A 25,648-nucleotide genomic window follows, 5' to 3' on the forward strand; every position below is an offset into this window, starting at 1 on the left:
TCTGATTTATTGGTATTTATTGATATAGTATAATCGGTAGAGTTTATTAATACAATATTTAAGTGTTTAGATCGAGATTAATTAGCAACCGAATTTTTAATATTTTAAGTACGTATAGCATATTTTAAGTAATCTCAAGTACAAATACAATATTATTTTCGGAGCTCTGCAACTAATAAGACATTTAATCATTGGTTTTTAAATATAATATTTTTATTTTTATAAAATATAATATTATATTTTTACAAATTTTTAGATTTATTTTGAACTTTATTAATATATTTCTGATAGTCGTGTTCATTACCGTCCTAACGAAATTTCAATAAATAATATATTGATAATACATTTTTATAAACGTACGAATACTTTCGTGAGCAATTGTATATTATCCGGATTTCGTTTTAAATGCCACAACACGTTGAGCGGCACTCAGCTGTACCGGAAAGACGTCACGAGTGTTTGAATGTTTCAGTGCTGCCATCTGTGACGAGTGAGAACGAAATTGTACGAGACTGGCCGAATTGGTCAGTTGCGGTCGCCATTTTGTCGGGCAGTCATCGGGTACGTCGTGTTTCTTTCGGGTTGCTGTACTTTTTGGAACAAGCACCGCCGAAAAATTTGGGGTCCGGCACGTTCGTTCGCTCCCCCAAATGGCTTGTTTGAACACCCTTAAGCAGGAGATTAAAACTCTTGAGTCCGTCTTCCCTAAGAGCCATGAGAGATTTCAGATAATGTCTGCGAGTGTGGACGAACTCAGCTGCAGGTTCGTCGGTAAAAATGGGAAGAAATACGAAATACACGCCAATATTACAGTAAGTGTACCAAGCATGGATGCGATTTGAGACAGTAAATCGATTCGGAACAATCGACAGTATTTTCATTTTTATATGGATAGCGTGTTAAGTTTCGTCGCTGTCTACGACCGATCGGACAAAGAAACAATAACAGTCGTGTTGTTATTTGAGGCTTTTGACAAGAGCCATGCTCGGAAGCACGTATACCGTGTCTATCATGTACGCATTGTCCTCTCCATAGTTTCTTATTGTTCTGTACGTTTTGTTGTAGTTACGATCGATCCTTTCTCACCTCAATCAGCTAGTTTCCGTGGAGATTTTCAGACGAATTAATATTGCGCTAGAGGTCAATGTATGTCACAAATAGAGGGTAAGCCCCTCGTAATGGTATCTGTTCTCTCTGTCCATTTTTGTGTTTGCAATTTGCAACAAACAAGTCGTTCGTTTAGAATCGGTGCCATTTAGACAGTTATATCACGATTACCAAACTACTTACTAATTTTGTGTACGCCAGATAATATTTATAGATAAATTAGATAACAATGAGCATATCCATGTATGTACGTTCCTCTTACCATCGTTGCCATCATCGTTCGCTTTTTTATTATGAAATTACTTTCAATTTTCATTTAACTACTCCGAAGCTATGATAGTTAACGTATCAATGCTAAAAATAAATAATTGTTTATTCTCTACTATATAGCGGTTTATATTATTTAGAGTCGAGTTCATTAATTTGTAGCGATTAATTTTAAATTCGGATCCATGCAGAAATTTTATTATCAGCCTGTGTAAACAATAAGTCATCGCGTATAATCGCATGTGTTTAAAAAAAAATTTGCGCTCTATGTTTCTTTTGTTATGGAGCTCCGAATGCAAGTCGAAATTTATAATAGTTGTGTTTTCTTTCATTAAAGGTCGATTGCGAATAAAATTATTTAGCGTTTTAACAATTCGAGCGTATTCAAACCTATCTTTTCATTTTGCGTGTATCAAAACAAATGTTGGACTTACAAATTTGATTCAAATAGATATTAGTGAAACGTATTATTGTTCTTGTTTTAACTATTCGTTTGTTACAAAATTGACAATTTTTGTTCATTTGTTTCATTGAGAAAATATGGTCTGGTATTGCTAATTAATAATATGAGATTTCTGTTACGCACATGCATGGACGTGCACCGACGCTGAGCTAACTACAATTGCCGATAAATCCATATTTAAATATCGTGTATACGACCGCGATAAACATTCGCCGTTTATTATAGTTGCTTTTTAATGTAATCTTTTATTTCACGAATTATCGTCGAGCACAACTATTTTACAATTTAAGAATTTTCATGTCTATTATCTTTTTTACTATAGCCTTTTTTTTTTTAGAATCTTAAAATATTTTCTACTTTATGAGTCAGCTTTAAACACCCAATTAAGTAACTAATTTTTATCAGTAATTTTTATATGCATAACAATTGGTAAACATATTTTTTAATTTGTTAGAGGATTTTATTATTGTACACATACTTTAAAGTAGTGGTAGTTCATTTTATATTTAGACAATTTTCTGTTTTAGTTGAAATAACAAATGAACTATGTTGAGGAAAATTATAATATTTTTTGAATAAAGTAGTTAATTGCAATATTGAAAACTATCAAGTTTATGGAAATATATTATATAAATATTCATTATTGTTATTCAATATTATGTAAAGTAATATATCATTACATATATTACATATTATAAAAATTAAATTAAGATTATTACCGTTTCGCTCTATAAAGTGATTATATGAACTTTAATGAATGTCATAGGAAACCTATCCTTCTACACCACCAGTTTGGTTTGCGGAATCAGAGGAAACAAGTGTTACAAATGCGGTACAAATTTTAAGTACTACTACAGGCCGTGACAACCATGTCATTAATCAAGTTGGGATTCTCTTGAAAGAATTATGTAGACTTCACTCATTACCTGAACCACCCGATGTTGAACGGTTAAGGACAGCTTTGGATCCGTTACGTTTAGGAGGATCAAACGAAGCAGCGGCACAAAGGATGGAAGCTGAAGATATAGAAGATATTGATGATGATGAAGAAAGCGATGCGGAGGAAGACCTACATTTAGATATGGACGAAGGGGATGCCAATGCAAAGAGTAAGGTAAATAAATTAACATTAAATAAAATGATTATTTTAATATGTAGATTATACTTGTATTGGTTTATACTGATACGAATTGAATTTTTAAGGGTGAAGAAATAGAATTGGAACATCTTGCAACGTTAGAAAGGTTGAGACAAAATCAAAGACAAGATTACTTAAAAGGATCTGTCTGTGGCAGTGTGCAAGCCACAGACAGACTTATGAAAGAATTGCGCGACATTTATCGGAGTGACAGTTTCAAAAAAGGTAGTAACATGTTTTTCATTCTACGGTTGTATCAAGACAGCTTAATAGTCATGTTATAGAAGAAAAATGCAGATTTATCGACATATTCAAGTATTTACTTAAATTTGTTGTAGGAATGTACAGCATAGAATTAGTAAATGACAGTTTGTATGAATGGAATGTCAGGCTGATGTGTGTTGATCCTGATTCACCTTTACACAGCGATCTCATACTTCTAAAAGAAAAGGAAGGCAAAGACAGTATTCTCCTTAACATGCTTTTTAAGGTATGTCATTAACTTGCAAGTGTTTTTATTGTATGAATTTTGTGTAAATCAAAATTATTGATTCTAGTTGTGTTTTAGATAATAAGTAATACATCGTCACTTTTAAGAATCTGTTTATTATATCTTGATGTTTTAATTACATATGATATCAATGTAGTTTGGTAAATACTTTGGAAATTTTGTTAATTCGCATGATATTGATATTTAGGTTATTGATTTTGTAAAATTAAGAAAAATTTCTCTATTCTTGTGATTGCAGGAAACTTACCCATTCGAACCTCCATTTGTCAGAGTTGTGCATCCCATGATCTCTGGTGGTTACGTCCTTATAGGAGGTGCAATTTGCATGGAACTCTTAACGAAACAAGGTTGGAGTTCAGCCTATACAGTGGAGGCAGTTATCATGCAGATTTCGGCAACACTAGTGAAGGGAAAAGCACGCATACAATTTCAAGGACCAGGTAGTGCTAGCAAAGTGTGTGGTCAAGGTCAATACAGTCTAGCACGTGCACAACAGTCGTTCAAGTCTCTTGTACAAATACATGAAAAAAATGGTAAGACGGTCATTTTATTTCTCATTTCATCATGTATGTAAAACTTTTGCAATAGGAAGAATATTTGATGAGAAGACGATGAGTTTAATGTTTAGCGTTATTTAGACGATGAATTTTTCATTATCGTTATTATATAATATGTTTTTTAATGCGCGTTTCTTTAACAATATTGATTGAAATAATTTGGGAAGGATAATTTTAGAAATATATGCCGCTTCTCTTTTTCCTTTCCTTTTTTTTTTTTCCATTAATATAACGTTGATATTCATACGTTATATTATTATTTGCATTCCTAACTTGAGATTTAACGATGCAATCCTATAAGATTCTGTTATATTAGTAGATCTTTGTATCACGCGGCTCTTAATCTTTTACTTTTGACGTATGTTTTTCCATCTCTTTCTGAAACATCGATATACATGGTATTATGTTGTTATATATTCTTATAGGTTGGTTTACCCCTCCAAAAGAGGATGGCTAATGAATATGAATCACGGAGAAAGAAAAGTTTGACGCGTGCTTACAGCTGAGACTTTAATTCGGTGTGTGCCCAACAAATAATTGTTACGATAATGATTTGATACACAAAACACAACATTAACTAGGTGGTAACTTAAGATACTGAATTAATCTAATGCGTAATTCGTTTAATAGCTGAAAAGGCTGCCGCGCAAACAGTGAAGTGTTTGATTATGTATGCATAGATTTTTCAGTAATTAGTGATTAAATCGCCAATCGCATTTGTGAATGTGAGATGTAATCATTTTTATCTGGAATTGATTCTTACGTTTGGAATTACTAAGGATCATAATTATTCCAAATAACATTAATCTTAGTTCTCTTTTCGTGAGTACACATGTTGTACGTACGTACGAAACAGTGTAAACATTCTCTGTGAAAATGCGTTTGCGCAATCCGTGCTTCCTTTCTTTCAACAGAGGGAACACGACGATTATCAACTTAGATAGTTATATTGACAATTTTTCTAAGTGTTTTTTTATCATTGTGAGCTTTGATTCGTTCCATTCTATCTTATTGTATCTTAATTTTTTCATTGTGCAATTCATAAGTAAGTTTGTTTGGACATATACATTTGTTAAAAGTAGACAGTAAACGAATCTGATATGAGAATAGCGATGTTTCTGGGGGTAAAGCGAATTTTGCTATTACCTTTTGTATTTACTCGATGCTTTCATTCATTGATCAACATGATTCGATAATGTGAACGAGCACACAACTAAATCATCACAGTTCTAGAGTATTTCGAGATAGTACATGATTTTAAGAAAATTAACATCACATACAATGAGGCTTTAGAGGTTATAGTATTACTTGTAATTCTACATACTATGCAAAGGATGAAAATATCTTATTCACGAATGATTTAATTTAACAGACTAATGAAATTATATTATTTTCTTTTATCAAATAGAAACTTTTTACATTTTTATTTTGTTAGATATTAAAATAATAAACGTATATATTTCTAATGCTTTACGTTGTCCGCTTTCTAATTATTCATATTTAATCTTTAACCAAACTTTATTCGAGGTTGCATTCTGCAAAATATTTTATAATTTACGTTTTAATTGTCAAACATTCTTATAAATAAAGAAACCGTATAGCAATACTAGGTAGTATGTATTTCCTTAACATAATTGACTACTACACAGTTAAGGGTTGTATAGATGTACAGATTACACGTTCGTGTGTTAATTTCTCGAAACTCTAATGCTCTTCGAAGTCCATATTACTTTTTATTAAATTTAAAAATAACAATATGCAAAACAATGTAGGATTCGCCATTTGGTTGTGTGCTTCGTTTGTTAAGCTACTTTTGTTATATCGTTTACAAAGCGGTTGATGTGTGCTTGAGATTGATATGAAGGTTTGGTCTGTATGTTGGGCGTACGCTCAAGCGAATTTTTAGTGGTATTCTATATACATATATATACACATAAATATATATCGTGACAATTTATTTGCAATCGAAGCTCTATTTACACGACGTATTGAACGTGAAATTACGCGAGTAATCGTCGAAATTTCTTTGTGCCACAGTAGAGTTTACACTGGCCAGTTAAAGGAAACGATAAGGCATAACAAGCGAACACGCGTACATTAAAGGCACCATTAGGATTGCGAAAAACGAATTACCGCTTCTTAAGAAAAAAAAAAAAAAAAAGTAATTATATACACATGTATTATTGCACATGTATTTGAAATTTACGAGACTATGCTATCCTCGTGCGTTTTTCTTCGTGAAAACATTTTCTTCTAATCGAACGGGTATCGTTCCCCTGTCTATAAAAGAAACAAACAATTATGGACTTCCGGTTCTTTTTTCACGATGACTTCATCCCTAGTTAACGATAGTAGTCGATAAAAATTATTATCCTTGTATGGCAAAGACCGATGGCCAAACTATTGCGTATACGTTTATTAACAAGCGAATTTCTACATTTTTAAAAACGATTGCTTTTCATATACTCGAGATATCTTGATTCCACTCCCAGAACGTCTATGCGAAATGTTTCGTACATACATACATACGTACATGAAACGCGACGTACATTTTACAAGGATACACATACATCAGACACACGTACACGTACGCACGCATGCACGCACATGAGCGCGCGCGCGCGCAAACACACAGACATATACTACACACGTCATATTATACAGAGATATACATTTACATGCGTGCATATTATGCATTCACAACACATGCTCCGATTCGTGTATATAAATATACATATTCCGTTCCTTGTGTTTCATCTTCGTACGTTGTACATATGCAAATTTGTATCAATTAATCGACGAAACACGTTCGAACGGCGATTCGTTTGATCACTGCGCTATTATATATCTGTAAATTGGAAAAAACTATGAATTCGAAATGTACGTGAATTTCAACGAATAATATAATATTTTCATCGTGTAATTTAAATGACTGTAACTAAGTTTTTCGAATGTTCGACACACCGAATTGCACGGGAAAATATAATATGTATCTCAGTTTATGTCCGTGAGGTTGTTCAAGAAACAACGGTACGAAGATGAAGCGGTACATATGTTATTGGCAATAACGCATGTACGATGCATCCGTAAATATAATTATTGGAATAATCGAGCGAAGTAGCATGGGTCAATAGTTTCTTTTTCGTGGTGTAATTAAAGGAAAAAGAAGAAAAAAGTAAAGCAAAAAGAAAATAAGAAATCGTTTGTGAAATTCGTGCGAGCAGTTTCGTAATAAAATCTAGATTCTTAAGTATAGGTGTACAATCGATGAGCTCATTGTCAGTGGGTATCAATGATTTGTACAGCCGCGCCTGACTGACACTGAGTGATGGTTGTTTTGACGTCGTTAACCGTTATGTTCTTTGTCAAAAGAAGATAAAAAAAAAAAAAAAAAAAACAAAAAAGAAGAAAAATAACTTTTCATTTCTCTCGCGTTCGTTAAGTTTTTCTTTCCTTTTAAGAATTTGCGGAGCGTATATTGTAAGCAGCCACGTGGCCTGTATATTTTTGCTACAAATATCGTTGGTAGTACCCGTTTTTAAAAATTAAACGTTCTTACGTTTCTTCTTCTTATTATAAAAGTAATTACTATTATCTCTCACTTTTTTTTTTCTTTCGTACAACTAATTCGAAGTTCTTAGAGAAACTAAAAGAGTCGACGAAATACTGACGTAATAAGATCGATTAAAAGCGAATTATATCTCATGGTTTATACCAATTATCCGTAAATTCATGCTCATTTTTCTTAGCTGTTAAACGAGACGAACTCCTTCGTAGATGCAGAAGTAATGAGAATTTTTGTAAAATTTATTTTTATTATGTGTATTTTTTATTTGATCGTTATTAATATTCGATGAAATACACGAATAGAAATTTGAGTATACACGAATTTCCAAATCGAAGTCTTGGCTCTTTTGTTATTTGTTAAAATTCATTAAAAAGATATCTTACAAACGATAAACGATAGAAAGATATTAAGCAAAAATTTCTCCTTACTTTTGCATCGAAATTATAATATAATTTACACAAAGGAAATATACTGTGTTTCTTTGATCAAAGTAAATCGAATTTCCCTTTGGTTGTAATTACAAAGAAAACGAAGAAGAGCGCGTTGAAACAAAAGCGTAGTAAGTAAAAGTAAATGATTTTTTACGGATTCGCTTCTTAAATAACGACAGTAGTTTGTATACGTGCGATATGTTTGAACGAAACTTTGAATTTTTCACGATGATTTTACAATGAACTGTCGATTTGAAGACTGGTTAAAAAAAAAAAAATGAAGATACTTCTTGCGTTCCTTTTTCCACTCTTAAGATTTGTGCGTTATCACGATGTTCTATTCTCTAATTGCTATGGGCGAGTAACCGAACGCTAAACGATCGGCCTGTATCGTAATGAAAGCTCTATTTTTTATGTATTTGATTTCGTGTAAAATATAGGACGATACTGGTGTTTCCGGTTAAACAGATCGGAAGAAAGATTTGCGAATATAAATGTGCCTAGTTTTCGAATGTATTTGTGGCAAAAATAGTGAATTTGTTATTAGAGGGTCTCAAGTTCTCCCTTGCTTTCCCGACACCGTGCTTTTCTAAGAAGTTTTCTAAAAAGTAGTTTTCTTAATCCATTAAGGGCCAACATTCCATTTGCAATTTATTTGCGCTCGGTTTACTTGTATTTGAATTCTGTCTTTTAACATTATGATTATAAAAAGGATTTGTAAGCATTTATGTAATATTTTTTTGGTCGCTATTTCTTTTTCCATTTAGATCCTACAACTTTATAAAGTTCAAATTTAATTATCCGCGGCGCTATAAGGAATTTTGCATTGAACACCGACGTTGCCAATATGCGTAGTGCTCTAATATATATATATTTAGCCTGACAAAGGACAAATCAACGTTGTAAGTTACTTTACTTACGTTCTCCAGTACTTTCTCCACTCTTGCACGTTGTTTCACTACTCTTGAACGAGTTAATTCTTTTACTCATCTTTTTTCCCCATTAGGGACGGGCACCGGACTATCATTTTTAGCCAAATTTCTTTTTAGCCAAACAGTTTCTTTTTACAAAAAACGACAAAGATAGGGTACGTAGAATAAACGGGGAAAAAAAAAGACAAAAAAACAATCATTACACACGACTTTCCCTATCCACTGTATCTGCCTATTCAATTAATGAGTTAATCGCTTAATATAACAAAGTGAAATCGGCTCGCTGGTCGCTTCATCGTCGATCTATGATCTTAAGGTGGTCTTACGCGTCTTAGTAAGAAAGAAAAGTAAAGATAAGCCGCCACGTAATGTATATCTCGTTAAGTGAATATTTCGATATTTCTAGCATAAACGAAGATTATACTTTGTCTCTCTCTCTCTCTTTCTCTCTCCTACTCCTACTCCATATACATGCACACCTACACATAGAGCTACGAGACACAGAAAATAAAGAATTTCGATAATAAAGGTAAAAAAGATGGTTCTTTTGATGCCAGTTAATTTTCTTCATTCCCCCTTCATTTCTTCAAGGATGAGATAATACGTACAATAATAATAACAACAAATACGATTCTTTTATATCGTCTATCGTAAATTTTGCTTTTGTACATTTATTTTATTAATAGCGTATTTTTATTTTATTTTATTTTATTAACAGCGCTTTTTAGTAAAAGATACACGAAGAAAATTTTCTTTGTCGATTTTTGCTGTAATTCCTTCAATAACGTTTTGTCGAGAAAGATATATTTATGATTTTTGATAATTCCAATTGTATTTCGATCGATAATGCTTATATTGCAAAGCAGCTTAGATAATATTTAATTTCAGATTCGTTCATCTTTAAACGCGTAAATGTCCTGAATCGAGCGAACGAGAACAGTTGTAAATTTACGACGAACAATGGAACAACCACTGGATTAATCAACGCGCAAGTACAATGTCGTAATAATTGGGAGGCTTGGAGAGATCCGCTGCCTTGCGGATGACGCAGGTGCTCGCAGGACACGGAGTATTCGGGGAATACCTGCAGAAAATCCGAAGAGATGCGACGAACGCCTGTCACCACTGCGGTCTGTCACCAAGGACACGGCCTAGCAAACGTTGCAAATTTGTCCAGCGTGGGAAGCCCCACGTCGTATTTTACGGCTAGCGATTGGCGAGAGATTAAATCCCTCGTCAGTCGCGAAAGCGATGCTGAGGGGGCAACAAGACTTCCTCGTAGTCCGTTCATATTGCGAAGGCGTAATGCTCGTAAAGGAACGAACAGAGCGGGTGGAGCATCAGAGGGTGGGAGCATCTCACCCTTGCAGGGTTCCGCGCCGAAGGACGGCCCTGCGCTACCCTAGATGGTCATAGGGGCCGACACACCGAGGAGGATCCGGATCTCCTCAGACTTGCACGACGGCCCAGGGGATAGCGTTGAGAGGGGTGGTCCCTCCCAATGCCCGAACTAACCAAGGAATGACTCCCTCAGACAGGAGAAGACGCAGGAGTGCCCCGGCAGTAATTCGAAAGAGGTCGCGGGGCACCTCGGCTGAGCGTCTGACACTACCTCGCCGCTTCCCGGGAGAGCGGCGGGTGTCCATGAGGATTTCCCCGTGTATAAAAAAAATAAAAATTAAAAAGGAAAGTACAATGTCGTAATGGAGCTACTAAACGACGAGGAAATTTTGCAGAGTTATTTTATTCATCGACGAGAATTCTAAAAAGCACAAAAATATTTCCGTACGATTATCGATTATCGATCATTCTAAGAGAATTATACTCTTGTTATTTTTGGAAGTATCGATTTAAGCGCATCTTCTTGCGCTTCGGAAATCAATGGCGTCAATGAAGAAGCTTTGCAAATTTTTATTTGTTTATGCGAAAGTTGTTCCAAAAGATCGTACGTGTTGTGACCAACGATAGGGTCACTTGAAACTTCAACGTTGGAACTTGGAATCTTCTAAACTGTAGGTGAATAGAATACAAATTTGGGAAATCGTGTCAAAACATCCGCTGTTTCTGCTTTCTTCGAGTTTCTTTTATGGAATCGTATTGAAACTGTGATAGGCAAAACTTTAGATATTTAGAATATATTTCGCTTTTTATTGATTGGAAGAAATAATGTCACGAACGAAGCTATTTTTCAATGATAAAAATTCCGTTCTGTATTATTTTAAAAATAAACGAACGATAAAGGATACGAACAAGAGACGAACGTATCGAAACGTATAATTTTCTCTTGTTTTAGTAAATCAAGGGATGCTTGTTCGTGGGAGAAGTATATCTTTCAAGTTCCTTACGACACGGTTAAGAAACAAATTCGTTCTTTGTTTAAATCACAGTTAGCAATGGGGACAAAATGACAATTTAACGTTTAATCTCAAGAAACGAGGGTAAATTCTACAAACAAGCTGCTAATTAGAAAAGGTACAAATTAAATTGGTGTTCTGACGTTGGAGTGTTTGCCTGCTACATATTTACTCAGCTTGTACTTCTTAATGACACGCTTGCAAATGATAAAAGTACTTTTTAAACTTTTAAAACTCGTCACCGGCAAGTCTGCTCGTTTATTCCCTTCGTATCGCTATTTCTTACGATTTTAATATGATTTTCTAAACGAAGTTTCGTATCTTATTTCACACGGATCGTACGTTGGATTCAATTTTTTAATATTTCGGTGAAACAAATTTCGTCTATAGAATTTACACGACTTATTATAATAATACAGTAGCAATTTTACGAAATCAATTTTATTAAACCACTTTGCAATTTTTGAATCTTAAAAATTGAATCTTAAATTATGAATTATCCATATACGTATATCTATATATCGGGTTATCATTGGAGTTAGGGGCGTATAATGAATCTTCGTGTAAATTGGCCATCGTTATTATGTACTATCGATGATACTTATTGATACTGTGGCGGCACTCGACGACAAATACCGCCACTCGACATCGACTAGAATTGGACGACGATAGCGCAGTGGTTTAACGCCTTTGGTTACGAACGTTTTCAGGATCCGAGTTCGAATCCCGGCGCCCCCGTAGTTCGGATATTTTTCTTCCTCGATACATAAATTAGAAGAAAATACAGCAGCAGTACCTCAGCAGCGACACATCTACAGCTAGCAACTACAACTATCACGGCCTATTCGCCACAATACAAATGTGATTATTACAGAGTTTTAGTAGCAAGTAATAAGCGACGATTGGATAATCAAAGAAAAAGAAGTCATTGGATAATCAAGAAAATGACAATAATGAGTTTTAAGTTCGAACCACGGGATGACGAAAATGGGTTTTTCCAGTCTAAGTCGAACTCTCAACTTACTGATCCACGATTCGGGTGTGACAACTTGTCAACGGTGAAAGTTAGAACTTATCTGACTGACCCTCGGTCCAAGTGGAACTGCCCTTATAACATTCCTCTCCGTACCTCTCTGTACTCCTCGGGTTAATCTTTGTTTTTAAGGAGAGTTATTTAATTACTCCGTATCTCTGTTAGGTACACGTCCCTCCCCTGATCGTGGCTACGTTCAGCGGCCCGTTATGTCACTTCGAGCCCAAGCCCACTGTCATAAATCTCGGGCAAATATAATTGGATCAAATCATAAACAGCTATTTCTCAGTTTTATTGTTTAAGCACGGTTATAATAAAAAGTCTGGACTTAAAGTATCGGGGACCTCCCCAAACATTCCGAAAGAAAGGCCCCGATGTCCTTTCATCTCCGACATATATAAATTAGATCTTTTTGAAATGAAAATATTTCTCCACTTTACTTGCTACCTCTTTTACTTCGATTCTACAATTTTACCGTAGAAATGAACTTTCGAATCGTAAAAATCTATTTTGTGTCTCTAATTGTTATAGCTGTCTTCTATAAAGAATCTATTGTTCCAATAAACTTTGTATACGCTATTTCGACGAAGCCTTTAATAATTGTCTTATTTCCAGACACTTTTATGAAACGTACGAAGTACTTGACTTACACTCTTCGACAATTTCGTTTTTACTTTTACGCGTTGCCTTATTGTTCGATCCTTGATAGATTAAATGATTCAAATAAAAGATTGAAAAATGAAATTCAATGTACCAAGTGGAAGTAATTATCGTTGCGATTTAATTAACCGTTACAGGGAATCTCGTTGAGCATTTTTTGTCTCGCCGACACAAGAAAAACATTGGTTCTGTGCGAAACGACGCACGGTGCACACGAATGAAAAAACCAGCGAATCGTTGGCCAGACACGAAGTAGTAAAGAGAGGAAAAAGTCGGCCAGTAGAGAAGCCGTATAATGATCGTATCGCGTTAGGAGGTTGTTACCGCGAGTGGCGTCGGCGCGCGAAAATCTTCGCCTTCTTTTCCCGTCTTGCTAATGAGATGCTGCGTTTGTCTTACCTCAAACGGTTCCTTAAAATCAACGACCTTCAGCCGCTACTATTGTTTTATCAAATCCATTAATAATTAGTTACCTCGTACCGATTAAATAGAACGGTATACAGGAAAATTGTTTGCGTGTTAAAAATGCATTGGGTTGGCAACTAAGTGATTGCGCATTTTGTCAATACCACCTAATGACAAAACCCGCAATCACTTAATTGCCAAGCCAATACTTTTATTCTAAACGTAGAAAATTCAGGAAATTTGATCAAAACGTTACGTTACGATTAGTCTGCGTTTTCTTTTCTGTATTCGTAGAAGGATTTGGGAAGGGAAGCTGGACGCAGAAGGAAATCTATTTTCTCTGATTACTCAGCGTATATATCCTGCATAAAAAGTCGTCTGGGGAAACGAACCGCTTTTCTTCGTAACTTGGAGAAAAATGATGTCTACCGTGGTACGAGTCGTAGATATTTTTTATGCTATGCTTCGTAATGACGTTCTAGAAAAAGGGTTTCAAAGGGTCTGATGAGATTCAGCCGTCTCATATTTATGCATAAATATAGATACGCGAGCGTATCTTTTATCCGAGTATCGATTATATTATTAACTCGCAATAAAGGGTCCGCACGTTGATAAAAATATTTTCATAGCGACTCGGTGTTTAAAAATATCTCGTCTTGTTAAAATATACTTGTCAGCGTTTCCAACTACGAGTTTTATTTTGTTCGTTCGTGGATAAGCACGCGCGTCCTATCATTAGATGCAGAATTTTTCAAACTCGACGAACCATGTATATGTCACGGATCAAATTTTTGTTTAGCACATGCTACGCCAGATGCTATGGCCCTTGCGAGATTCCTCATAGTCTGGGCGTTAAGGACTACCCATTGTTAACGCTAACCCTCAACAGGCCTAAGGAGACACCGTAAACCGAATCTGTTCTGTTTCATTTCTCTTCACATAAACATTTTCGGTTTACAGATGGTCCGCATATTTGTTGCACGCTCTTAACTATTACGGAGAAAGCGGGTGTCTGGCGAGATAACAAACTTTTCCCAGGAACAAGGATGCCCATATCTGGTTTTCTTTATCATTCATTAGCCAATGGGCATCGCGGATCATTACCCTCACTTTTCTATCGAAAAGTGCGGACGACGAATCCGCGTTCTGAGTTCAAAAGGGCACACCCACACCGAGCTTTCTTCCCTGATGGTACGAGCCAGGACCAAACAGTTCTTCTTCCGATCTTTTTTGTAGCAAAACCTAACTGTGAAAAATAAACTTGACTTCAGACCGAATCTTGTGTTTTTCACTTTAAAAATTACGTGACATATACGTCGATGCTTAGTACGTTCGGTCTACGTACAAGCTTTGTCCGTACTATGTCCCAATTATCAAAAAAAAAAAAAAAAAAAAAAAAATACTGCTCTTCTAATTAAACATCAATTACGAATTTTACAGTTTACCCAAATTTTTTGACAAATCACCTTTGATTCTTTGATGCTCCAATTTCGTTGCATCGAGGAAAGAGAAATTACCTGCGATCTATGAGGATTCTTCTAGCGTCCGATTGTTGTCGTATTAAAAAGTGGAAAAAGAGCAGCTTTGAAATTAACTTCGCCATTCACGTTTTCTTGTTAAACAATCGGTGATCGTTGATTTTGTCGCGACAAAAATGGACAAGACAATCGTGTCGCGTAGCTTTCTTCTTGCGCGTGTGACATCGACATCGTCGAGTTTTCCGGTGAATCGATTCGACGTTTAACGGTTCGGTGTTGCAGTCTCGTCACACGAAAGTCAGGCCAAACTTGCTCCTTATTGCTTCCGCAGCGACGGTCAAATCCGGTGGCGAGTAACTCGGTAAATTGTCAGACTTGTCGGCTACGTGGCGAATGAATTTGTAACAACGGCTATCGGCTACTGTTAGGGACGTGTTCCGACGCGATCAGTCGGTCCGGTTGTATCGAACGTGCAGCTTTCCGCGCAAAGATACACACGCGCGATCCTTGTCCTTACCATTAGCTCCGTCACGTCTATTTTCCACGTAATCCTGCTTTTATACGATTTCCGCGTTATGGGTTAATTTTCCAAAGGGTCGTATTTTCTTACAGTTAAGAAATTTCGTAAGTTTAGTACGGAGAAGAAGATAAAAAGTTATATGAAATACTTGCAATAATTTTTTCCTTAAATTGGCCGAGTAAATAGATTGCGAAGCGATGTATCGTAGATGTGGCAAGGAGCAAACGATGGACGAAGATGGCTAACGTATTAAGGGGACAAAGTAAATGTTAAAAATTGTATGGCGAGAAACGATGGATCGATGGTATTTCATTAATTTGGTACGATGGCTCGAAACGAAAGGCAATCTTCTTTTGAAATTAGATCGTCTCTCTGCAACTTGTGCCGCGTAGTTTCTATCGTTAATAACGAATAGAAAATGTTGAGGTTGACTGATAGAGGAACGAGCGGATGAATTTGTAATAGAAAAATATATTGAAATAAGTATAGGTATAAGTATATCGGAGGTGAAGGGATGCCGGAGCCTTTCTTTCGGAATATTTGGAAAGGTCCCCGATGCTCTAGTCCAGACTTTTTATTATAGTCGTGCTTAAACAATAAAACTGAGAAATAGCTGTTTATGAGTTAAGTCAATTATGAGTATCCGAGATTTATGACAGTGGGTTTGGACTCGAAGTGACATAACGGGTCGCTGAACGTAGCCACGATCACGGGAGGGACGTGTACCTAACAGAGGTATAAAGTAATTAAATAACTCCCCTTAAAAACAGGGATTGACCCGAGGAATACGGAGAGGAGTATATAAGGGCAGTTCCACTTGGACCGAGGGGCAATCCGATAAGTTCGACTACCCCAGTGAACGCGTACATCGAGTTCCTAATCGCGATCGTCATCCCGTTGACCGTGTATTCGTTATCGAACCTAAATTCATCGTCGTAGACATCTCGATCACTCGATCATCGATGTCACTCGTTAACTTTTGTAATACATTCCCATAAACAAACATCATGCGGTATAAGACAACTATGGACAAGTAGCAACAAGACTCGTTACACGCCGCGTTTTCCAAAGATGATCCGACAAGTATAAGTATAGTGTATGTTGATCCAGATCCTCGCTCTTACAGTGTTCCAATACAATAGAAAAAGAACACGACGAGGGGCACGTTCATATATTTCTAGCAAAGGACATTACCAAGAAGTTAATCTTGGCAGCTCTAGACGAAGGCTACAAGAAAGAGCAATAGAAATCTACTTATAGCTCTTTCGTTTCTAGACCTTGTAATCCAAAACAAAATTTATATTCAGGAGCACGATAATACGCATCTCTGTTTATTTCGAATTTTTTGTTTCACTAAATTCCATTCTCTTCGTAACAGCGGTCTTCAGGTTACGGATATACGAAAGAAAAGGTGTAGAGTTTTTCTTGAAGTAATTGCTTCAACAAAGAATATCTTTTCTCTCGAACTAAGAGAAATTTATTATTATTAATTTAAAGTACTCGTCTCTTTCGATTTCCTCGATAATATTTCCTCGAACGTATCATTGGTAAGACCAATCTATCCGACGTTTGTTAGTTGGTCGCGTAAATGATCTCTTTTCGCCGTTATCACTTGGTTTCGTTTATTTGGCCGTCACTACTATCGCCGTATTACAGATTAACTGGGTCGACGAAAGATTTTCAATAATCCAATATACCGATGTAATATGTATTTGTAATTATGTCGATGCATTTTGTATTACTATATATATGATACTATAGGTACACGAATATCGCGGAGGCATCGATACAATAGCGTTCCCACGCAACAATAGTTTACGAATAAAGTTTGTCGGCACTGCATCGCCAATGAGAATTAAGAGAATTCGTTTCGATCAATTTTGGCTTTACGGTGTGTTGCGTTAAACTATGGCGAAACGCGCACACTGGTTCGTTCTACGTCCTATACTTGCTTTTATATAAATTGGTCGCGTGACAGCTTCGCAGTATTTTTTTCGAAAAATGTTTCGAAACGAATAGAATATCGATTAGTTTGTACGACTCGATGTTATAGGACAAAATCGATAGTACGTGTCTGCGCGTACGGTTTCGCTTTATTATAAAATTGGAACATTAAAAGATCCATAGAACAAAGACGTATCGATCGGTGTTAGAGTTAACGTCATCGGATTCGTAGATATTGGACTGTTGATACTGGTAACTTGTAACCAGTGATTTTCAAAACGATATCGGTAATAACAATTGGTTCGATTGCGCGGGACAGCATCGATAGGACAGCATCAATAATTGCTGAATTCGAACGGAACGAGAGTCGATTCGCGGCTAATCGTACGCTGCTTTTTCAAGTGTTGCTCGTTTCGCGGAACGAGGCTTGAGAAACGTTGATGTACACGCGTGTACGGTTGTATACCCGTACACGTAGGTGGATACGGGTGTGCAGTGGCTAGGGAAATATCAACAGGTGCAGTCAGTTGGTTGTTTCGCTTAATCGGTTTCTATTCTGTGACGGAGACTTCTAAGCTCCACCCTTTCGGTAATACGCGAGTCTCCAGGGAATCGAGTCGATGCGATTCGATTGTCTTAAGGTGGATGGAATTATCCGATCGTTTTTCGAAATCGTTTGCTACTCGATTACTATCGACTGAATTTACGAAAATAATTCTCTTCTTGAGAAATCTACAGTCAGGAAACTCTCCTATTTCTAGCATTTAAACAACCGCGGAAGTTGATTCGCGAGCAATCTTGTAAATAATATCTGGTGGAAAGAAGTATTTCATGGAAATTGAAATCGTTTCTCCAAATACGCGATTTTGTGATTTTTAAACGATAAGTTGCCTAAATTACGCTTTGTTTACGTTTTGCTTAAGTTGCACTTTCCTCAAGATATACGTACACGTTCTCTCCTTAAAGATCATCGTCTTTAGCAATTTTTCGATAGATCTATTTTCAATGAATTAAACAGGAAACGATGATTACTTAACGTGAAATAAATACAATAATGTGCTATAACTAAGACGACTAAATAGTTCATTCACAACTCTCGTCAACACGGTTCCAACGCTCTCTTTCACGCGGGCCATCCTCCTCGACAACGCCGATGTCTTCTGCTTGCGACTCAGATTATAAAAAAAAAAGGTCGAGCCGTGGCCCAACTCTTAACTTTCTTTTATCAAACTTTACTATCAATTTGATGATTACAATAATCTTACAGAGGTATCATAATACACTGAATCGGAGAAAGCCTGAACAAGAACTGCCTGAGCTTGCTCAAGTCTCGGCTTATATATGTTTTGCTTTGGGGATGTTGAGGGGCTCGGTGTAGGTTATGACGATAAGATGGTGACGTGTGCAAAAGAGTCCAAAGGTCGGGCAGGAAGTCTTATCTCTGATGTAGATTAAGATGTGGTCGATGTCACACTGACAACGCTCTGACTTCTCAACTAACTATTGCCTGTTAATTCGTCTTTCTCCCTTAAACACCCCTTTGTCTTTTCTCGTAGCCCCACCACGTACGTATTCCGCGATCACGATCGCGTAAGGCCTTTTTTCGCTTAACTATTCGACCGAAAGACCGACCACACATTGACGGGTTCGTTGAAGTTTCCAGACCCTTTTGGTCTGTCGGCACTTAGGCTTTCTCGCGACGTTGTTTATGGTTCGCAATCTGTCCACGATACTATATTATCAATGCCTTCCGCTAATTATTTGCAGGGCGAATTCTCTGCTGCAGCTCCCAAGGAACTTTGGCTCGCCGTTTTAAGCATCGACCGTAAGTGGACGATACAAAACTCGAGATGAAGTATTCGATCATCCGTTCCATCGGTGAAGAGAAGGTAACCTTCGAGGAGCAAATTATAAAGTGCGAAGATTAAAATGATGATCGATAAGCACGTAGCGTCGAATCTCCAGAAGCGACAGAGTGATGCATCCGCGTGTTAAGCCGCGACCGCAACGAGTGGTCGTGTGTTCATCGTTCGTAAGCGCGTAACCCGTGCACGAGTGGATGCAAGGTTTGGTAGGTCGTTGGAAACGGCGAACGACGAAGGTTGAAGAGAAACGGAGAAAAGCGGAGAAACGAGACAGCCGCGTTTGCTGCCTTGCAAGGCGCGCGCGTATCCTGTTTAATTAGCGAACAAATTAAACGTCGGGGCAGCCGCATCCGACATGGCCACGTAATTAGAGGTATTATAAATTAATTATAACGCCGTGGTGCAGCCAGTTTTGCGGGATTCAATCTTGGAACGAGGTCGACATTGCACGCCAAACGAATGCCAAACAACTTACGCCGGTGCCAACCTCTTTCCACGCGCCATTCGCCCTTTTCTACTTTCCTTTCTTTCTTTCCCTTTGCTTCGCTCCCTATTTATACCTTAATAACGTAACTCCGTCATAGCTGACCAACTGTCATTTCCATTTTCGATTCATCGGTAACCTTCGGAATGGGTCGTCCTTCGCTTCTCAAACTTTCGTCATATACATATGTATTAGATTGTCCGAAAAGTTTCTTTCGTTTCGTAAGGTGACGATGGATGAACAACAATTTCTGTCTTATATTATTTTATCGAATTAGGTGTGATCCATTTCGTTCTGTTTCTATTATTATGTTCGTGCATAATTCAATGAACTAAGATAAAACAAAAAACATTGTGCGCCTATTATTTCCTTATAAAACGAAAGAAACTTCTCGGGCGACCTAATACATTTTCAAACTCGATTTATATTTTCGAGAGCGAAGCGTTGTATTTTATATTTTCGACTTACTTCGCCACGTACAATAGTCCTGTAGCGGTCCATGGCCGTAAAAAAAGTTTCAAGTTGAAATAGGAAAAATTCAAAATTGGAAGAGATCCATACTATCGTGCCCTTTAGTACCAATGGTTTTTTGGATTACAAGGTCTAGATTGTTATTGTTGCTTCCTGTAATGTTCAGCTAGAGTTACGCAAGAAGCTTAAATTTTTTTGCTAACGTACATTTAATATCGTTGAAGTGGTCGCCACTTCTAAGAAAACTCTACATCTGGTCTTTTAGTTTTCTCAAGCATCGAAGTCATCGACAGCGTATATTCAAAAGACTGGGTCGAAGGCAAACCATAAACAGTAGACAGGCAACGTTGGTTTCAGTGTTTTCAGGGTATTTAAAATATATTTTCTACCTTACAATTTATCACATACAATTTGTTCACATACATCTAATAATCTCAACAAATATAAATGTATGAACGTGCTCCCTGTGATGTTCTTTTGGTGTTGTAGCATTGAGCGAGAGACGATCAAATCGGCATACGCTATCTCTGTACCTATACTTATTTCGATATATTTTGCTATTGCCAATTCATCCATTCTTTTCTTTATCAAACAAGCCCACACGTTAATCATCTCAATCCCCTTGCTCTTGTGCCACGATTGTACAGTTTTTCGTACACACACTGACCGCATAACGCTTGTCTGTCTGTGCGTGCTGATAATGATTGACGGTCGACTGGATTACAGCGGCGAACGCAGGAAGGAAAGCAAAACGGAAGGATCAGATGGACAATACGATAGACCGACTTGTCCAACGCTTCCGAAATACGTCTGCGATACGATATGCGCGATGTCATGTGTCGATCTCGTGCCGTGCGTTTGTAAGAATTATACGAAAATCGATAGGTTGAGCGATGGGTTGAGACGAAATTGGGTGTTCGTAAATTTAAATATTCGTCGATGCAATTCTTTCGCGAATTAGGACGACCTGACGAGAAATAAAATGACGTATAATTCTGTAGTATCGTGGACAAACGGTCCAAGAAATATCGGGTGAAGCATAACAATGTCGCGAGAAAGCCTAAGTGCCGACAGGTTCGTCAACGTGTCGTCGGTCCTTCGGTCGAATAGTTGCGCGGAGAAAAGGCCTACCTGACCATGGTCACGAACGGCTGCGGAACACGTACGTGGTGTAGCTACGAGAAAAGACAAAGGGATGCTTAAGGGAGAAAGACGAATTAACAGGCAGTTAGTTAGTTGAGAAGTCAGAGCGTTGTCAGTGTGACATCGACCACATCTTAATCTACATCAGAGATAAGACTTCCTGCCCGACCTTTGGACTCTTGCACACATCATCATCTTATCGTCATAACCTACACCGAGCCCCTCAACATCCCCAAAGCAAAACATATATAAGCCGAGACTTGAGCAGGCTCAGGCAGTTCTTGTCCGGGCTTTCTCCGATTCGGTGTATTATGATACCTCTGTAAGATTATTGTAATCATCAAATTGATAGTAAAGTTTGATAAAAGAAAGTTAAGAGTTGGGCCACGGCTCGACCTTTTTTTTTTATAATCTGAGTCGCAAGCAGAAGACATCGGCGTTGTCGAGGAGGATGGTCCGCGTGAAAGAGAGCGTTGGAACCGTGTTGACGAGAGTTGTGAATGAACTATTTAGTTGTCTTAGTTATAACACATTATTGTATTTATTTCACGTTAAGTAATCATCGTTTCCTGTTTAATCCATTTGAAACGAATAAATAGAATCCTACAATTGTGTTCTCTGGATGTTTTTTCTATACGCAACACGTTTACGCGTTTACGATATCGATTAATTACGATACGAATTTGATCGATAGAATTACGTCTAAATAGAATCGGGAATAATTTTCCAATTGCATCGTAAGTCGTAAATCATGCATTACACGGTCAAATAAAAATAAACGCGGAGGAAACCGTTTCATTTAGCTTGTCTTTCTCTTTGATGGTTCGCTTTCACGCTGAAGTTTAATTTCCTATGGGAGTTCATGGCCACTCCGCAGGTACACTATCTATTATCCTGGTCCTCTTGCTTCGTTCCTATTCTGATAAGTATCCGTTTCGTATTTCCATCCTAAATATTACGTCGTTGCTTTACCACGGCGTTTTTTAAACCTGTACTTTGCTTTCTCTCGGTAAATTATTGAAATATTTCTAACTCGACGGTTTCTCGTTACTTGGAACTTTCAGGTAAAATCGTTGCTTTCTCTATCGCACTCCGTATATTATTCTTAAGTTTCGTCGAATGAATAAGAAACTAGAAACTCATTTGTGAAACAAAGTTTCACGTGATTTTAAATGTACATTTATATAAAGCTTTTAATAAAATTGTACAATGACATCAGCGATCCGGAAATCCCAGATCGAATGGATTGGTCGCGAAGATACGTCGGGTCATCCGAAGAAAGTCGAATCCTTTAGAAAAGTTGGATAGTCCGACTACTCGGAAGCCGTTCTGAAAAATAGCGCTCCATTCGGCATAATATATTTTGAGCCGGTCACTTTTGATTCTTTTCAATCAATTTTAACTCATCGCGTACGTACGAACGCGCGCGTTAATCGTACATTTACGTTCGTACGATGCTCGACGAGCATATAAAACGAGATAGAAAAATCGAAGAACGTCGGAGAAAAGTCAACGAACGTTAAATATCAATTACTTCTTCGTTTTCGAATTGGAGTGTTTATAAATGATTAGTTTCACTAGATAAGGGCGGTGCCAAAGAATAGATACATTTAAAGCAAAGCTGTTATCCAGTGTGTTGCGTGTACGGTGGCAAGTTTGGAAGAAAGTATGATCAAAGTACTATCGAAGTAATCTGCGATTGCACGTCCCATATTACTTGGAAAGCTCTTCCGCGCAGCTTCCAAAAACTTTGCGGACGAACGTTTGAAGTTCGGATTGGAGTTTCAAGTGAACTCGGGGGTTCATCCCAATCGCTTATCGATGAAACACAGGTTCGAGTTCTAACTCGGAGATGTGGCGACATGTAGGAAATGTTCATCGGTTAGAGAAAATATCGGCGAATTGATTTTTCGCTGGTGAAAACTCAGACTCTTTAAACGTTGTTGATTTCTATTGGCGATTTCTATCGAATGAAAGGGATACCGATAAAAAGAACGCGTATCTACTTCATTCGTAACTTGTTAGCCGGTTTATACGCGTAATTTATTTATTCTACACGATCAATCACTTTATTATTAATTTTAGTCGACACATTTGAAATTCTAGTTTCGAACGTTTGTTACGCTACAAATAATGACTATAATTTGCATAAATCTCATCAACCAGTTACGTGGTTTCATGTTACGTGTAAATAGCTCTATGAACTCTTACTAATTCCAGATAATTCAGTTATTATCAAAGTTTACTTATTTTATTATGGAAAGCGAGTAATATATATATATTCTTTTTTCCTTTAGGGGATTTTCAACTTTTTATCGAAGCTCTTCAATTTGTCAAGCACTCGTTTTACCTCGATTTTTGAAAATCCACCGTCTTTCACGAAATGCTTCACGGAGTAATTCAAGAATTTTATATTCAGTTCGTCGGTTTCTATTTACTTTAAACCTCCAGATAGCTTACGTAAAAAGGAATTGCATGAAAAATTTCGTTCACGCTCCTTGTGTGATCCTTTGTCACTCTATATTTTATTTTATTTTTCGTTAATGATCGTTTCGTTAGAACTGTTGAAATTTTTCTTTTGTAATAGAGAGAATTGAACGCGCTTGTACTCTTCGTGCGAAAGATGATTCGTCAAAGAACGTAGTTGTGCTTGGAGACAGTCGTTTCAATGCAAAAATTAATTATGAAATTGTATCCTGAAGAAAAAATTTTTTCCAAAGGAGACGGAATCGTTGACGGAACTCGTTTCACCGTGCAAGAGATTATAAACAATTATAGGTACAAAGGAATAGTTCGTAATAAACGTGGACGTGGAAGAAAAAAATTATTATTGGAACGGAGTAGAATATTTAATTTCTTCCTCATAAAACACAATATTAAACAAATTGATATTTTCTTTCTTTTATTAAATCGTGTCATTTCGAATTAACTTCTTGCTGAACAAACATATCGTTTTCTACGTAGAATCGATAGAACCACATCATCCTTTCTACCATTATTATCTCTTGTTTGTACACTTGCCAGATATTTGAGATATTGAAAGTTTTTCGCTTACTTTGGACGATCGCTCGATATCGCCACGTCAATTTCTTCTCTTTGTAGAATCACCGTTTACTCGTTATTACCTTTAAATTTAGAAACTGTGAGTACTAGTCTTCTATTAATCGTTACTCGATTTCTATCGTAATGGTTCGTCTTACGATATGAAATAATTTTATCCGAAAACGAAACGTACGTTGCGAATTATTGTCAAGAATCGTCGAAACTCTATCAACGGTGCTTAATTGATTATACGAGGAAAACGCGTATTACACTTACGACTTATCGCTTTTATGAGTACCGTAGTACTTATTTTTAAACCGATATTAATTATAAAAAATAAATGCACTGTCCGGTTGAACGAATATAGATTATAGTAATGATAAATTGAGAAATATAGTATAAATAGACAAAGAAGGTGGAAAAGCGATTAACATATCGTGCTTTGAGTTTCGATAGATTATTTTGCAGTCTCGTTGTTTATGGAAATTGTAATTTTCGTTGTATAAATTCTTTCGAGCGCAAGTATTTTGCACTTCAATTTCTTTATAATGCAATATATGTATATTTTACATAATTACTACGTCATTTATACATTTTTAACAAATTTCGTTCAAAATACTTTTTTGAGGATGGTATGCCGATATATTTGTTAGTTGAAGCAGTTGTTTTTGTGTTTTATACATGCATCGCAGTATTTTAATTATATCGGCTTAATTTGCGACACTGCAAGACGTATAATTCTCTGTGAACAACTGACGATTAATAATTTTCACTTCACATAACATGCATTGTTATATATTATAATAGGATCGACGTAATTCATCTTGGTTTGCGGAATGAGCAAGCAAACATTGAAACTCCAATGAATACCAAGTTTCTCGAGAAGCAGAAACTTCTAAGTTTGACGAGGATAAAATTTCTACTACCATTTTAGTGGATTTGAAATAAAAATGGATAAATACTTTATTGATATTATCGTGTGTCTATGCCTTTTAGACAATATCGTCTTCCTGCGATAAAAATAATAAATTTCATAAACACGTTTGTTTCGAATATCGTTATTAGTAGTGTTTAGAATCAAAACTAGAATTAGATAAAAAATTATAAAGCATTGCCAGTATTCGGAATCAAAATTAGAATTAGACACAAGATTATAAAGTATCGGTATTGTTTGCAATCAAAACTAAAATTAGGTATAAAGTTGTAAATTTATTTATTTATTATTTTATATATTTACGTATTTATCTTTGTACCGAATGATTTTCGTATTAATTA

At 36.5% G+C, this 25,648-nt stretch overlaps 1 protein-coding gene across 1 annotated transcript; it reads left to right on the top strand.

The window, feature by feature from the left end:
- Positions 1-517: 517 nt before the first annotated feature.
- LOC139994461 (ubiquitin-conjugating enzyme E2 Q2) lies at positions 518-7,849 on the top strand. The gene is made up of 6 exons (XM_072017120.1): positions 518-812; positions 2,604-2,951; positions 3,041-3,200; positions 3,314-3,465; positions 3,725-4,019; positions 4,469-7,849. Exons 1-6 carry the CDS (start codon positions 651-653, stop codon positions 4,498-4,500), a joined length of 1,149 nt encoding a protein of 382 aa, XP_071873221.1. The 5' UTR covers positions 518-650; the 3' UTR covers positions 4,501-7,849.
- Positions 7,850-25,648: the final 17,799 nt, after the last annotated feature.

This window comes from Bombus fervidus, chromosome 14, assembly GCF_041682495.2.
Source record: "Bombus fervidus isolate BK054 chromosome 14, iyBomFerv1, whole genome shotgun sequence".
NCBI classification, from domain to species: Eukaryota; Metazoa; Arthropoda; class Insecta; order Hymenoptera; family Apidae; genus Bombus; species Bombus fervidus.